At 35.7% G+C, this 15152-nt stretch overlaps 1 protein-coding gene across 1 annotated transcript in view; it reads right to left on the minus strand.

The window, feature by feature from the left end:
- SYCP1 (synaptonemal complex protein 1) overlaps positions 1 to 15152 on the minus strand; it is a 122862-nt gene that overhangs the window by 7928 nt on the left and 99782 nt on the right. The window contains exon 31 of the mRNA XM_008571278.1: positions 1675 to 1815. Coding sequence (XP_008569500.1) covers positions 1675 to 1815 — 141 coding nt within the window. The remainder of the gene's footprint in view (positions 1 to 1674; positions 1816 to 15152) is intronic.

The following is a 15152-nucleotide window of genomic DNA, read 5'->3' on the forward strand; positions in this document are numbered from 1 at the left end:
CTTTTTTTTTTTTTTTTTTTTTTTTTAACTTTTTGGTGGCTGGTCAGTAAGGGGATCTGAATCCTGACCTTGGTGATATCAACACCACACTCTAAACCAGTGAGCTAACAGGCCAGCCCAACAATCCACTTTTAAATCTTAATTTTTATAATAATTTGAATTTTCACCAAAATTTTATTTATTTATGTATAATTTTTTTTCAGCTGGCCAGTACAGATGATGGTCACCAAAATTTAACTACATAAGCTAGGAAAACTATAAAAACAACTAATGCATTCATGTGATAATTATAACCAATGAAACTCATTGCAAAATGTCTTCTTAGACTGGTTTACACAATTGCATGCAATTCTACAATACTGCAAGTATGTTTATTGTGCTGCAAAGTTGTGATGCTCCTTTAAAAAATGAAATACAATTATTTTGAATCATTCTGAATCTCAGATCAGCTGAAAAATGGCCCAATTCCTGCTATAAGAAAAATAGTAAGGATTACAATTCTGGAATGTTTAATTCCAAAGCCCATGCTCTTTCTATTAATACTCATATACATCTTTATATATCTGAACTGCAGTATGAATTGGGAGTTATGATGTGATATGACTTATATAGGCCATGAAGCAGACTGTTTGTGTTTTAATTTTGGCTCCATACTTTACTAGCCATGGGATCTTGAAAAAGGTATGTGTGACTCAGTTTCCTTATCTGTAAAATGGAAATAACAACATTGTGTATGCGTCTATCACATGGAATTGGTGTAAGAAATAATTGAAGTAATCTATGTAAAGTGTTTAGTATAATATCTGCTTCACAGTTTAAATCATTAAGATGTTAATTATCATCTAGAAAACAAAAGAGTACTAGAGTAGGAACTCTAAGTTAACTTAAATAATTAAGTTTTTAAGATTTCAACTATTCATTACTCCAGAACAAATGAAAATAAAGGGTCTCAAAGCAATAAAAAAGATTTTAGAATCTTATAAGTAGGAATAATGAAACAAATGTCTCTAAATGGAATTTTGTCATTAAGAATTTTTGGTGCATTGCTCTATTTAGTGAGGTAAAGTTTACCTGTTTTTAAATAAATCTATTCTCAATAAACCATTATTATGCCTTTACAAAAGACTGGTATGTGTGAATAGGGAGTAATTAGTGAAACAAAGTGATAGCGAAAATAGTTTTCTTAAACATGCTGTCATTAAAACATTAACTCCATAACAGTTATAGAAATGTTAGAGTTCTCAATCAATACCTTGACAGAAATATTAACCAATAAGTGATGTAAAATAAAGAAACATGTAAAATAAATATATATAATAAACATATAAAATAAAGAAACATGTATAATAAGCTCTGAATAATACAGTTGCCTGTGGCAAGATTTAAAATATTCCCTGTGCCTTTCTTTCATCTCATATACCAACTATGCTATATTGAGTATTTTCAAAATGCCACGTTTTCTAAAATTTAGAGGAAAATTATTTGAATGCTAATTTCTCTAAAATGTTGCAAAAGCAGTGGATTCTGTGTTATAGCAGAGCTCTACTGTACTTCAGTATTGCAATGGTAGGTACAGTGTACATATATTATGCACACATATCAAAATAAATAACATATACAAATAACAAATAATATAAAAAAATAATAAATGCTGATTATTTGTAATATTTTTACCAAAAGATCAGTAGCTTCTGAACTATCTGAATTAATGTCAAATTCAAAGACCATTTTTCTCTTTTTATTATTTTCTTCATTAGGTATATTCTTTTCTCTTTGTTGGATTTTTAGTTTGGTTGGTGTCTTCACTGTATATGCCTATCCAAAAATAAAAAACAATACATTATTACATCAAATAAAACATATTTTATATAAATGATTTAATCAAGTATTTCTAGGCAATTTAAGTCCTTAGCAATAAGAAATCTCCATTATTATTGGCAAGTATATGAGGCAGAAAATTTCAGATAAGAATTTAATTTTGACATTTCTGAAACCAGAAATTTTCTTTATTCACAAAACTTACAAGAGTAGGCTTTCTTTGTCTTTGCCTTCAACTTGCTAAAGAAAATAATAGAGAGAATGATACAGATGAAGAGACAGAGACAGACACTCCAGCTTCAGCAATCAACAATCTTAAGACAGACTTTAATATTTCTATTAATTGAGCAATATTAAGAATTTAATATTAATTGTTAATAATATAACCGAGTGAGCTTGGCTCTCTCCACAAAATCCTTTAGTGTTTTGTGAAAAAATGTTTGTTTATTTTTTCTTGGTAAAGTAATTCACATTAATCAATATTCAGTACCCCATATTATCCAATAATTTTTACTAAACAAATGGCTTTATGAAACAAATGGCTTTAACTGTAATTTTATTTTTTTATTTAAAACAGTATTTTTAAAAAGTAAAGCCAATGACTTCAGCAAAAATGACAGAGTAAGGAGCTCTAAAAATTCATTCCTCCATAAAAGCAACAAAAATACCAGTGAAAAGTCAGAATCTGTTTTTTTCAAAACTCTGGAAAATAACAAGTGGCTTGCTGCCATCTGGAGTGCATTGATTCCTACACCCTCACCCCCCACCCCCACAAAATGGTTGACCCTCTATAAGAACAGCAAACTTTGTGGTATCTTAACTTTCACTGTTCCTATCCCCTATTCTCCAGCTCTATGTTATCCTTTAAAAATAACAGCCCACATTTTTGGTGCATTCTGGCAGCCACCAGACAGAGCAGAAGAGAAATGGAGATTTTTCAACACCTTGTTTCTGATGAATTCTCATTATTTGATCTGTCTAGTGATTCTCTAAAATATCCCACTTATAAGACTGGCTATATTAAACCTGAGAGCTCACTCAATATAAAAATCCTTCTCCTTAGTGTGGCAGGGGGCAGGGCAGCATTTTTCAAAAACAATTACAAGCAAGTGTGTTAACTTTGCAGCAGCCTGAAGCAGTGATTGACAGTAGGCAAACAAAAGACTAACCAAAACCTTAATAAGAAAGCTAGGAAATGAGATATTCAAAGAAGCTTTGAAAAGCTCAGACATATTCCTGGAAATATAGAAGGCCATGCACAAGTATAGGGCTCTGCACAAGCTAGGAAAGACCTGAGAAGGCCCTTAGTTCTCATCGCTGGCTGATCTTGAGGTTCTGTACAAGCAGGAATTGAAAGCTAAGGCAGAGTTGTCAGCTGCCGGGCTGAATGTTGAAGGCTTGCCCTTTCACACATATAGAGCACCTTGGCAAAGACTAGGAGATTTATTCATTCCAGGCATTTGAGGAAATTTCTGTCCAAACATTAGCTGAACAGTAAGCTAACCAAGTAGAGACTTCAGTGGCACTCACAACGAAAAAATACAAACTTTACAGAATAAGTTTATAAAAGTTACTAAACAATAACAACTACAATAAGCAGAAACAATAAACCATAGGGATAGAAGAAAATCTGATTTCCAGAGGTGTCATTACATTATTTCAAATGTCTAGTTTTCAACAAAAAAATTATGAGACATGCAAAGAAACAAGAAAGTATGGCCCCTCAAAAAGAGAAAACAATAGAAACTGTCCACGAGGAAACCTAGATGTTAGACTTACTAGACAAGATTTAAAGTCACGTATTTTAAATATGTTCAAAGAGCTGAAGAAAACCATGTCTAAAAAATGAAAGGAAAGCATGAAAACAATGTCTAACCAAATAAATTACCAGTAAAGAGATAGAAATTATTAAAAGAACCAAATAGAAATTCTAAAACTGAAAAGTACAATAACTGAAATAAAAAACTCAGTAGAGGGGTTCAACAGCAGATTTGAGCAAGCAGAAAAAAGAATACATGAACCCGAATATAATTTCACTGATATTAAACAGTCTGAAGAATAGGGAAAAAATGAGAAGAATGAATAGATACTTAGAAACTCATAGGACACCATCAAGCACACCAACATTCACATAATGGAAGTTACAGAATGAGAGCAAAGAGAGAAAGAGCAGAAGAAATATTTGATAAAAATAATGGCTGAAACCACCCAAATGTGATGAAAACATCAACCGACAAATCCAAGAGCCTCAATAACTCCAAGTAGGATAAACTCTAAGGGACCAAACTTAGGCGCATTGTTATAAACTGTCAAAAGCCAAAGATTAAGAGAAACTTTAAAGCAGCAAGGGAGAAGCAACTTATCATGTACAAGGGATCCTCAATAATATTAACAGCTGATTTCTCATCAGAAACTGTGGAGTCTAGAAGGACATGGGTTGACATATTCAAAGTGCTTAAAGAAAAGAACCATCACCAAAGAATTCTATATTCAACAATTTTATCCTTCAAAAAATGGAGAAATTGATCAGGAAGAGGCAAGATACACAAACAGGAGACATTATTTGTCTCCCCCACATGGACAGAGAATACATCAAATGCCTAGCTACACATGGACAAGAAAAATGAAAGAAGGAAGAAGAAATACATTGAGGAAGTAGCAGAGACTTTGGTGAATGCAGAGACTCAGGATGGCCACAAAGAGAATGGAAAAATTCTCCTTGACCAACACCACCTTATCCCCCACTCCAGACTGGTGGAGACTGAAGCAGTTTTCTGACTACAGGAAGGAGAGCAGCCTGCAACCCAACCCACAGGGGAATGTGTGCCACCCCTGTGGCCATCCACTCAGTGTCAGGAATTGCTGCAGGAATGAGTGGCCGTTTTGGCTGAAGGCCCCCCCCCCCAACGTCCTAGAATGCAGAGCTGAACTTGGAATAGAATCAGCCCTTGGTTTTGACCCTGTAAGACAGTTCAATAATTCTCAACTAGCAGACCCCATAGAGCAGGAAACCCTTTAAATGACTGAAAAGGAATTCCAAGCAACGATCTTAATGAAACTAATGAGAAACAAGAAGATTCAGTTAGACAACACAATAAAATGAGAAAAACTATCCAGGATATGAAGGAGGAAATTTACAAAGAGATTACTACCTTAAAAAAGAATGTAGCAGAACTCTTGGAACTGAAGCATTCACTCAACAAAATAAAAAACACCACTGAAAGCTTACACAACAGACTAGAACAAACAGATGAAAAAATTTCTGATCTGGAAGACAGTCTTTTTGAAATAACCCAGATGGATGAAAAAAAAAAAAAAAAAGAAAAGAAAAGAAAGAAAGAGAATTTTAAAAAATAAAGAAAATCTAAGATAGCTAGCAGAAAACCTTTGATTTTATTTACCTATACAATGGTCCATATATTTATTCTTTAAAAAGTTACCAATAAAAAATTTAATATTAAAATGCTTTTACATAGAGTTTGCTGGTCATAAAACCTTTGTGAGGTTTTTGTTTGTTTTGTTTTGTTTTTAGTGTTTACATTGAAAAAAACACACAACCATCCTCTTAGGTTGCACATTTACAAGAATCGTGCTTTCACCATGTTTAATTAGTTAGAGAGACAGGGGCAATGCCACCCACTCATACACAGAAAGGAAAACATGGAGGGAAAAGAAAAAATGAAGAGGAAAATCAAGAAGAAGATAAAAGAGAAACGTCAGCAAAGGGCAAAGAGCAGGGTCCTCTGCTGCTCGTGCTCATGCTCCCAGGCACGTGGGGTTGGAACAGCCTTAATTCTGTGCTGGTGTGACCATCCTGCACTTGCCTCTGTGCCCTGTGGCTGTCTTTACTGATGTCTTCTGATTCCCAAGCCACAAGAAGACCTCGGCTAGCCAGCTCTCCAGACAGCTCCCTGGGATGCACTATTGCACTCATGCTGAGACCAAGGGTGGACTCAGGGCTGAGAATGGGACAGTGGGGTGCAGGGGAGTCTCCACCACAAAACAGCACCCTCCTGTCCTTGAGCTTGCTGGGGGGGCCACAAGGAGTGGTCCTTCAGAGAAGTTGGGCCACAGGTGAGAGTAATAAGTTCCCAAGGCTGGGATCCTGATTGGCCAGAGCACAGAAAGGCCCAAGGATGGGATATGGAGCACCCACCAACATCCCTGCTTCCCAGGGACCTGGGGCCATGGGTCATACACGGCTCATCCTAGGAGTAGTGGCTAACTTGGAGGATTTCCTGACAGTCCCTGGGAGCCTGGCATGGTGAGATGTGGGGGCATGTGGTCCCCAACACATTTCTGAGGATGAGGGGTGTCAGGCACAGGTCTGGCCTGCTCCTTCTGGCTATGGAAGAAGGGATGGGGTGCCAAATGCTCTTTGGTGACTGGGCAAAGAGAGCTAGCAGTAAATCTTAAGTGCACTACCACCCAAATCATGGGTATTCCAGAAGGGGAGGAGATAGGAAATGGCATTGGAAACATATTCAATGAAATAATAGCAAAAACATCCCAGGTATAGGGAGAGACACAAACCTTCATACCCAGGAGATCAAAGATCCCCAAACAGATTCAATTCAACAAGGTCCTCTCCAAGACACATTATAGTCAAATAGACAAAACTCAAAGACAGAGAATCCTAAAAACAGCAAGAGAATAGCATCGAGTCAACTGTAAAGGAGTCCCCATCAGACTAACAGCAGTCTTCTCAGCAAAAACCCTGCAGGCCAGAAGAGAATGGGATGATATATTCAAAATGCTAAAAGAAAAAACTGCCATCCATGAATACTATATCCAGCAAGACTATCATTCAGAAAGGAAGGAGAAATAGTGCATTTCCCAGACTAAAATAAAATTGTTGGAGTTCATCACCACACAACCAGCCCTACAAGAAACACTTAAAGGAGTCCTGCATCTAGAATCCAAAAACCAATAATCACTACAATAAATAAAAAAGAAAGAACAAAACCCACTGGTAGAACAAAAACACAAATGAGAAAGAGAAAGAAACAATACCTCACCACCTCAAGAAATCAAAAAACACCAAAGACAAACAATGAAAGGAGAAAAAAGAACTAAAGACATTTAAATCATTCAAGCAAAAATTGATAACATGCCAGGAGTAAGACAATACCTTTCAATAAAGACCCTAAATATAAATGGATTAAACTCCCCACTCAAAAGACACACACTGATTGGATTAAAAAGCTAGACCCACCTATATGCTATCTATGAGAGACTCAACAAACCTGTAAAGACACACACAGAATAACAGTGAAGGGAGGGAGAAAGATATACCATGCAAATGGAAACCAAAAATGAGCAGGAGTAGCTATTCTTATATTAGATAAAATAGGCTTTAAACCAAAAACCATAAAAAGATACAAAGAAGGCCATTATATAATGATAAAGGAATCTATGCAGCAAGAAGATATAACAATCATAAACATATTTGTAACCAACACCAGAGCACACAGATAAATGAAGCAAACTTTATTTCCCTAAAGGAAGAAATGGACTCCAATACCATAATAGTTGGGGAACTGAACACCCCTCTTGTCAGCATTGAACAGATCATCTAGGAAACAAATCAACAGAGAAACACAAGATTTAAACTACACTTTAGACCAACTGGACATGACAGGTATCTACAGAACATTTCATCCAACTACAGACTATCATTCTTCTCATCAGCACATGGAACATTCTCCAGGACAGACCACATGTTAGGTCACAAATCAATTCACAACCAATTTTTTTAAATTTAAATTATTTCAACTATCTTTTTAGACCACACTGGACTAAAACTAGAAATCAGTAACAAGAAAAACTGTGGAAACTATACAAATACATAGAAATTAAACAACATGCTCCTGAGCAAACAATGGGCCCAAGAAAAAATTAAACAGGAAATCAAAAAATTTCTGAAAAATAAAGAAAATAAATACACATCATACCAAAGCCTGTGGGATAGTGCAAAAGTAGTAAGAGGGAAGTTTATTGCAATAAACTCTTACACCAAAAGTGTAGAAACATTTCAAATAAACAATCTAATGCTTCACCACACACACACATACACACACACACACACACACACACACACACACACACACAAAACAGAGAAACAAGAGCAATCCAATCCCAAAATTAGTAGACAGAAAGAAATCAGTAAGATCAAAGCAGAACTAAATGAAATAGAGACCCAAAGAAGACACAAAGGATCAATGAAACAAAAAGTTGGTTTTCTGAGAAGATAAATAAAATAGACAAATCATTAGGTAGGTTAACTAAAAACAAAAGAGAGGGAAGACCCAAATAACAAAAATCAGAAATGAAAAAGAAGACATAGGCCGGCCTGTGGCTCACTCGGTAGAGTGCAGTGCTGATAACACCAAGGCCACGGGTTCGGATCCTATATAGGGATGGCCGGTTTGCTCACTGGCTGAGAGTGGTGCTGACAACACCAGGCCAAGGGTTGAGATCCCCTTACCAGTCATCCTTTAAAAAAAAAAAAAAAAAGAAGACATTACAACCAAGGCCACAGACATAGAAAGAATAATTAGAGACTATTACAAACAACTATATGCCAACAATTTTTAAAACTTGAAGGAAATGGATAAACTTTTGGTCATATACAAACTACCAAGATCGAACAAATAAGAAACAGAAAAACTGAACACACCAATACCAAGCAACAAGATTGAAGCAGTAATCAGCAGTCTCCCAACAAGGAAAAGCCCAGTACCAGATGGCTTTACTGCTGAATTCTATCAAACCTTTAAAGAGGACTTAATACCAATTCTCTTCAAACTATTCCAAAATATTGAAACACAGGCCATTCTCCCAAACTCATTCTGTGAGGCCAGAATCACCTTGATACCAAAACCAAATAAAGATGCAACAAAAAAAGAAAAATATAGGTCAATGTCTTTGATGAACATAGATGCAAAAATCTTCAACAAAATATTAACAAACACATAAATACAGCAACAGATCAAAAAAATTTTACACCATGACAAAGTGGGATTTATCCCAGGGATGCAAGGATGGTTCACCGTATGCAAGTCAATAAATGTGATACAACATATCAACAAATTCAAATACATAAACCATACAATTATCCCAACTGATGCAGAAAAAGCACCTGACAAAATTCAACATCCTTCATGTTAAAAACTCTCAGCAAATTAAGTATAGAAGGAAAGTATCTCCATACAATAATCCATATATAAACTCACTGCCAACATCATCCTGAATGATGTTGAAAAATGACGTTGAAAAGCTTTCAGCTTTTCCCTTAGGAACAGGATCGAGACAAGGATGCCCTCTCTCACCATTCCTACTTAACACAGCATTGGAAGTACTAGCTGGAGGAATCAGGCAAGAGAAAGAAATAACGGGCATCCAGACTGGAAAAGATGAAGCCAAACTGTCCCTGTTGTAGATGACATGATCCTATATATAGAAAAACCTAAGGAGTCTGCCAAAAACTAAATTCAGTAAAGTTGCACGAAACAAAATCAACACAAAAATCAGTAGCATTTTTAAACTCCAACAATGAACTAGCAGAAAAATCAAGAAAGCAAGCCCATTTACAATAGACACCAGAAAATAAAATACCTAGGAATAAATTTAACTAAGGGGTGAAAGATCTCTACAATGAGAACTACAAATCACTGCTAACAGAAATTAAAGAGAACACAAAAAGGTGGAAAGACCTTCCATGCTCTTGGATTGAAAGAATCAATGTTGCAAAAATGTCCAAACTACACAAAGTGATCTACAGGTTCAGTGCAATCCCTAGCAAAATACCAATGACATTCTTCACAGAAATAGAAAAAAAAATCCTAACATTCATATGGAACAACAAAAGACCCCAAATACCCAAAGCAATCCTGAGCAAAAAATTAAATAAAGCCAGAGGCACAACACTGCCTGACTTCAAATTCTACTACAAAGCTATAGTAAGCAAAATAGCATGGTACTGGCATAAAATCAGACACTCAGACCAACAGAACAGAACAGAAAACCCAGAAATCAAGCTATATACTTACAGCCAAGTGATCTTTGACAAAGGCACCAAGTACATACATTGGGGAAAAGACTGCCTATTTAATAAATGGAGCTGGGAAAACTGGACATCCATATGTAGAAGAATGATACTAATCCTGTATCTCTCACCATATTACAAAAGCAACTCAAAATGGACTAAAGACTTAGATATAAGACCAGAAACTATAAAACTCCTTGAGGAAAACATAGGGGAAACACTTCAGGCAGTAGGACTTGGCAAAGACTTTATGAATAAGATGCCAAAAGCACAGGCAGCAACAACAACAAAAAATAAACAAATGGAATTATATCAAACTAAAAAGCTTCTACACAGCAAAAGGAACAATTAACAGAGTGAAAAGACAACCTACAGAGTGGGAGAAAATATTTGTAAACTCTGCATCCAACAAAGGATTAATATCCAGAATATACAAGAAACTCAACAGAAAAAAAACAAGTAACCTGAGTAAAAACTGGGCAAAGGAGCTGAATAGGCATTTCTCAAAGGAAGATATACAAATGGCTGATAGACATATAAAAAATTCATAACATTACTAAGCAACAGGAAACTGCAAATCAAAACCACATTGGTATAGAATCTCACCCCAGTTAGACTGGCTATTATCAAAAAGACAGAGAATAACAAATACTGACATGGATGTTTAGAAAGTAGAACCCTCCTACAGTGTTAGTGACTCTGTAAATTAGTGCAGCCATTATGGAAAACACTATAGAGGTTTCTCAAACAACTACAGGTAGAGCTGCCATACAATCCAGCAATCCCATTGCTGGGTATACACTCAAAGGAATGGAAATCATCATGTCAAAAGGATATGTGCATTCCCATGTTTATTGCAGCTCTGTTTCCAATAGCCAAGAGTTGGAGCCAACCTAAATGTCCATTGACAAATGGTTGGATAAGGAAAATATGATATATATTCTCAATGGAATACCACTCTGCCATTGAAAAGAATACAATTCTGACATTTGCAGCAACATGAATGAACTTAGAAAAAATTCAGTTAAATGAAATAAGCCAGTCACAGAAAGAAAAATGCATGTCCTCACTCATAAGTGGGATCTAAAAAAAGAAAACCAAAGAAATTTTTAAAGGGAAAGATACAACAATCACAATAATTCATTGAACTTTCAAAAGGAAAGAACAGAACTGAGCCTAGCTACTAGAGGTGGGAAAGGGGGAGGAGGAAGGAGAGCATTAGTTTGCTTAGCCACTGTAATGTTTTTTAGGATACAAATTTTCAGCTCAGTGTTTCTCATTCTTGGGAAATTCATTCATATATTTCTTGATTATATATTGACCCTGTTCTATGTTCCATACACCACACTGGGAATCAGAGACAAAATAATGAATGAGACCAAAAACTCACCTACATAAAGTATACATTTCTGGGTTGGTGGTGAGAGGGAAGGAGACATACAATTAAAATAAATAGGCAAATACATAAGCTAATTTTAAACTGGGATTGAGTACAGCAAATGAAATAAATAAGATATGGTATGGCAGAAAATGAGAGAGCAGAGAGAGACTAATCTCCTCTGTCACCCTCCTGTTAAAGTCACCAGAACCACTCCCATTATTCTAAGAATGGACCGATCCACTCATGGAAGTACAGTCCTCACAATCCAATCACCCCTTCAAGGCTCCACCTCTCAATTACTCTAATAGTATTTCCCACCCTCAACAGTTTCAGTGGGGATTAAGCTTCAATGACTTTGGGGGGCCATTCAATCCACTGAAGGGGGTTAGCAAGAAATCAGTAAAGGGCCACAAAAAACAATTACATTGTGAAATGTTGAATATACTAATTAATCTGATTTTAGCATCACTTAATGCACACAGGTATTGATATTCAATGCTGTAACCCACAGATATGTACAATCAATTATGTTTAAATAAAATTTTGTAAATTAATATTTTTTAAATGGAGAAATTAAGAGATTCCTAGGTAAACAAAAACTGAGAGTACTTACCACTATAGACCTTCCCTACAAGAAAAACTAAAGGGAGTCCTTCAGTGTGAAATGTAAGGATGCTAGACTTGAATCCACATGGAGAAATAAAGAGCACTGATAGAGATAACCACATAAGTAACTATAAAAGATAGTATAAATGTGCTGCTTGTTTGTAACTCTTTTTTCTTCCTACCTGATTTAAAACACAAACACATAAAGCAATAATTATAATACTGTGTCAGGCTTACAGTGTAAAATATGTGATTTACATGACAATTATAGCATAAAAAGAGGGGAAGGTAATGAAGCTATATTGGAGCAAAGTTTTTATATAGTCTTAAAATTACTTTAGTGGTAATTCAAACTAGATCATTTTCATTTAAGGTTTAATTGTAATCCTCAAGAGAATCACTAAGAATATAACTTTAAATATATAGGAAAAAACCCAAAAGAATTAAAATGTCATACTAGAACGTATCTACTTAAAAGAAGGAAGTAATGGAGAGATACAGGAACAAAAAGACATAAGACACATAGATAACAAATAACAAAATGGTAGAAGTAAATTCTACCTTATCAGTAATTACATTAAATATAAATGGATTAAGCACTCCAATCAAAAAGCAGAGACTAGCAGAAGAAATGATGGAAAAAAGCATGATACAACTACATGTTGTCCACAAAAGGCACACTTTGGGTTCAACACTACAAAGAGGTTGAAAGTAAAAGGGTGTGAAAAAACATACCATGCAAACAGTAAGCAAAAAACACCTGAAGTGGCTCCACTGATATCAGACAAAATAGACATAAAACAAAAATTGAGACAAAGAAGGATTTTTAATATGAGTAAAAGGGCCAATTCATCAAAAAATATATAACACTTATAAACACATACGTACCTAAGAGTACAGCCCTACAATACATGTACCAAAAATTGTGAAAAACAGACAACTCAACAATAATCGTCGGGAAACTTCAATAACCCACTTTTAATGAGTAAAACAACTAAACAGAAGATAAGCAAGGAAACAGAATACTTTAACAACACTATAAGCCAACCAAATTAATACCTAGGAAACTCACAAATATACGAATACAACACACTCCTAAATAACCAATGGGTCAAAGAATATATCAAAGGAAATTAGAAAGTACTTTGAGATGTGTGGAAATGAAAACACAACATACCAAAACTTACGAGATGCAGTGAAATCAGTGCTTAGAGGGAAATTTATAGCTGTTGATGCCTCCATTAAAAATTAAGATCAAGGATAGAGAGATATGACATTTAAATGCAATTTGGAAACCTGGATTTGACCTTTGAACAGAAAAAGGACATAAATGGGCCGGCCCGGTGGCGCACTGCGCTAGTGCGCTGCTTGGGAAGCGCGGAGGCGCTCCCGTCGAGGGTTCGGATCCCACATGCAGACCGGTTCCCGCTCACTGGCTGAGCGAGGCGCGGGGGCAACACCGAGGGTTGCGATCCCGTTGCCGGTCCCGGTCCGGTGCGGGGGCGACACTGAGGGTTGCGATCCGTTGCCGGACACGGAAAAAGACAAAAAAAAAAAAAAGAAAAAGGACATAAATGGAAAAACTGTGAAATCTAAATAAGGTCTGAAGTTTAGTTAATAGTAATGTGCTAATGCAAGTTCCTCAGTTTTGACAAATGTATGATGATTATGTAAAATGTTAACAATAGGGGAAACTATTGAGGAATATAAAGGAATTCTATGTACTACATTTGCAACTTTTCTATAAATACACAATATAATGCAAAATAAAAAGCTTATTTTTAAAATGTAAGGTTACCACACCCACCAGGATAGCTAAAATAAAAAAGATGGAAAATATCACATGGTAGTAAGCATCTGGAGCAAGTAGAACTCACATTCACTGCTAACTATAATGTCAATTGGCACAATCACTAAAACACACAAAGACACACACACACACACACACACAAATGGCAGTATCTACTAAAATGGAACATATGCATAAATCTATAATACAGCAATTTCACTCCTAGGTAAATATCCAAACAAAATGCACACATGTCAGGTACTGGAATTTTTACAGTACTGTTCATAACAGCCCAATATGGAACCTACTCAAATGTCCATTAACAATAAAATTGATCAATAAACTGTGGTAAGTCACTAAATAGAATATTATACAGAAATAACAACAGTCTACAACTTCAAGAAACAATAGGAGAAATCCCACAAACATAATATTAAATAAAAGAAGTCCAGATGATTTTACTTGTAGAAAGGCAAAAATAGGTACAACTAATATTAGAAGCTGAGACAATAATTGGCTTTGGAGGAGGGATTTAGTGACTGGAAGGGGGAACAAGAAGCTCTTCTGGGATGATAGTAATATTCTGTGCTTTAATCTGGGTGCTGGTTATAAAGTTACGTCTGGTTTGTGAAAATTCAGGTCAAATACTTAAGATCTGTTCATTTTTCTTACAAATATTCATAAAAAGTTTTTTTAAGTATGGTCATTATTTAATAGAGATCATTTCATATTTTGAACCATATGATAGTAAATACAACTGAATAATCTTACATAAAAGCCTCTCTAAGTTTATAGTTCACTAATTTTCACTGATTTTCATAATTTTTGCAAGGGGTAAAATACTATGTATATATATATCAGAATGTGAGTGGGACTCTTTCTTTTGCTTTGGAATTGTCAACTGGGACACAAAGCCAGGGGCAAGTGATAGTAAATCATATTACAAAGAGAGCAACCTATGATTGAGGCCAGATCCCTCTCTAGGGCTTATTAAAAAAATGGTAGAACAGGCCCTATAACCAACAGACACCTCTCTCCTTCTCAGTTTTTGTAAGGAAACTTGGAAGGGGGAAAGCATGAAATTCAGCTTAGAGGGGTGGAGACATGTTAAGATACTTTTCTCCTGAACTCCCAAGTGAGGCAGGAACTCCAAAAATGTCCTTATAAAGACTAGGAGTACCTTCAAGAAGGGGAAACTGGTATCTCATTCTCTATCTGGATACAAACCTAGGCAGCAAATTTGTTTATCTACCTTTGTGTCTAGCTGAGCAAAGGAGAAGGAAATTAAAGAGTAATAAATGGCAGAGAGGAAAGAGGGGTCTGAAGTAAAGCATTCTACACTGCTATTCTGCATGACAAGATTGTATGAGTTCCCCATGGATTAAATGGATATGTATGTGGAAGATAGCTAGAATTGAGCCACCTTGCTAGTGGCACCTGATCCAAGATGACTACTGAGTAAAGAACTCCAGCAGCAAGATGATGTGGGGTAAACAGCAGAGGAAGGCAAT

This window comes from Galeopterus variegatus, unplaced genomic scaffold (assembly GCF_000696425.1).
Source record: "Galeopterus variegatus unplaced genomic scaffold, G_variegatus-3.0.2 Scaffold674, whole genome shotgun sequence".
In the NCBI taxonomy this organism is placed as follows: domain Eukaryota; kingdom Metazoa; phylum Chordata; class Mammalia; order Dermoptera; family Cynocephalidae; genus Galeopterus; species Galeopterus variegatus.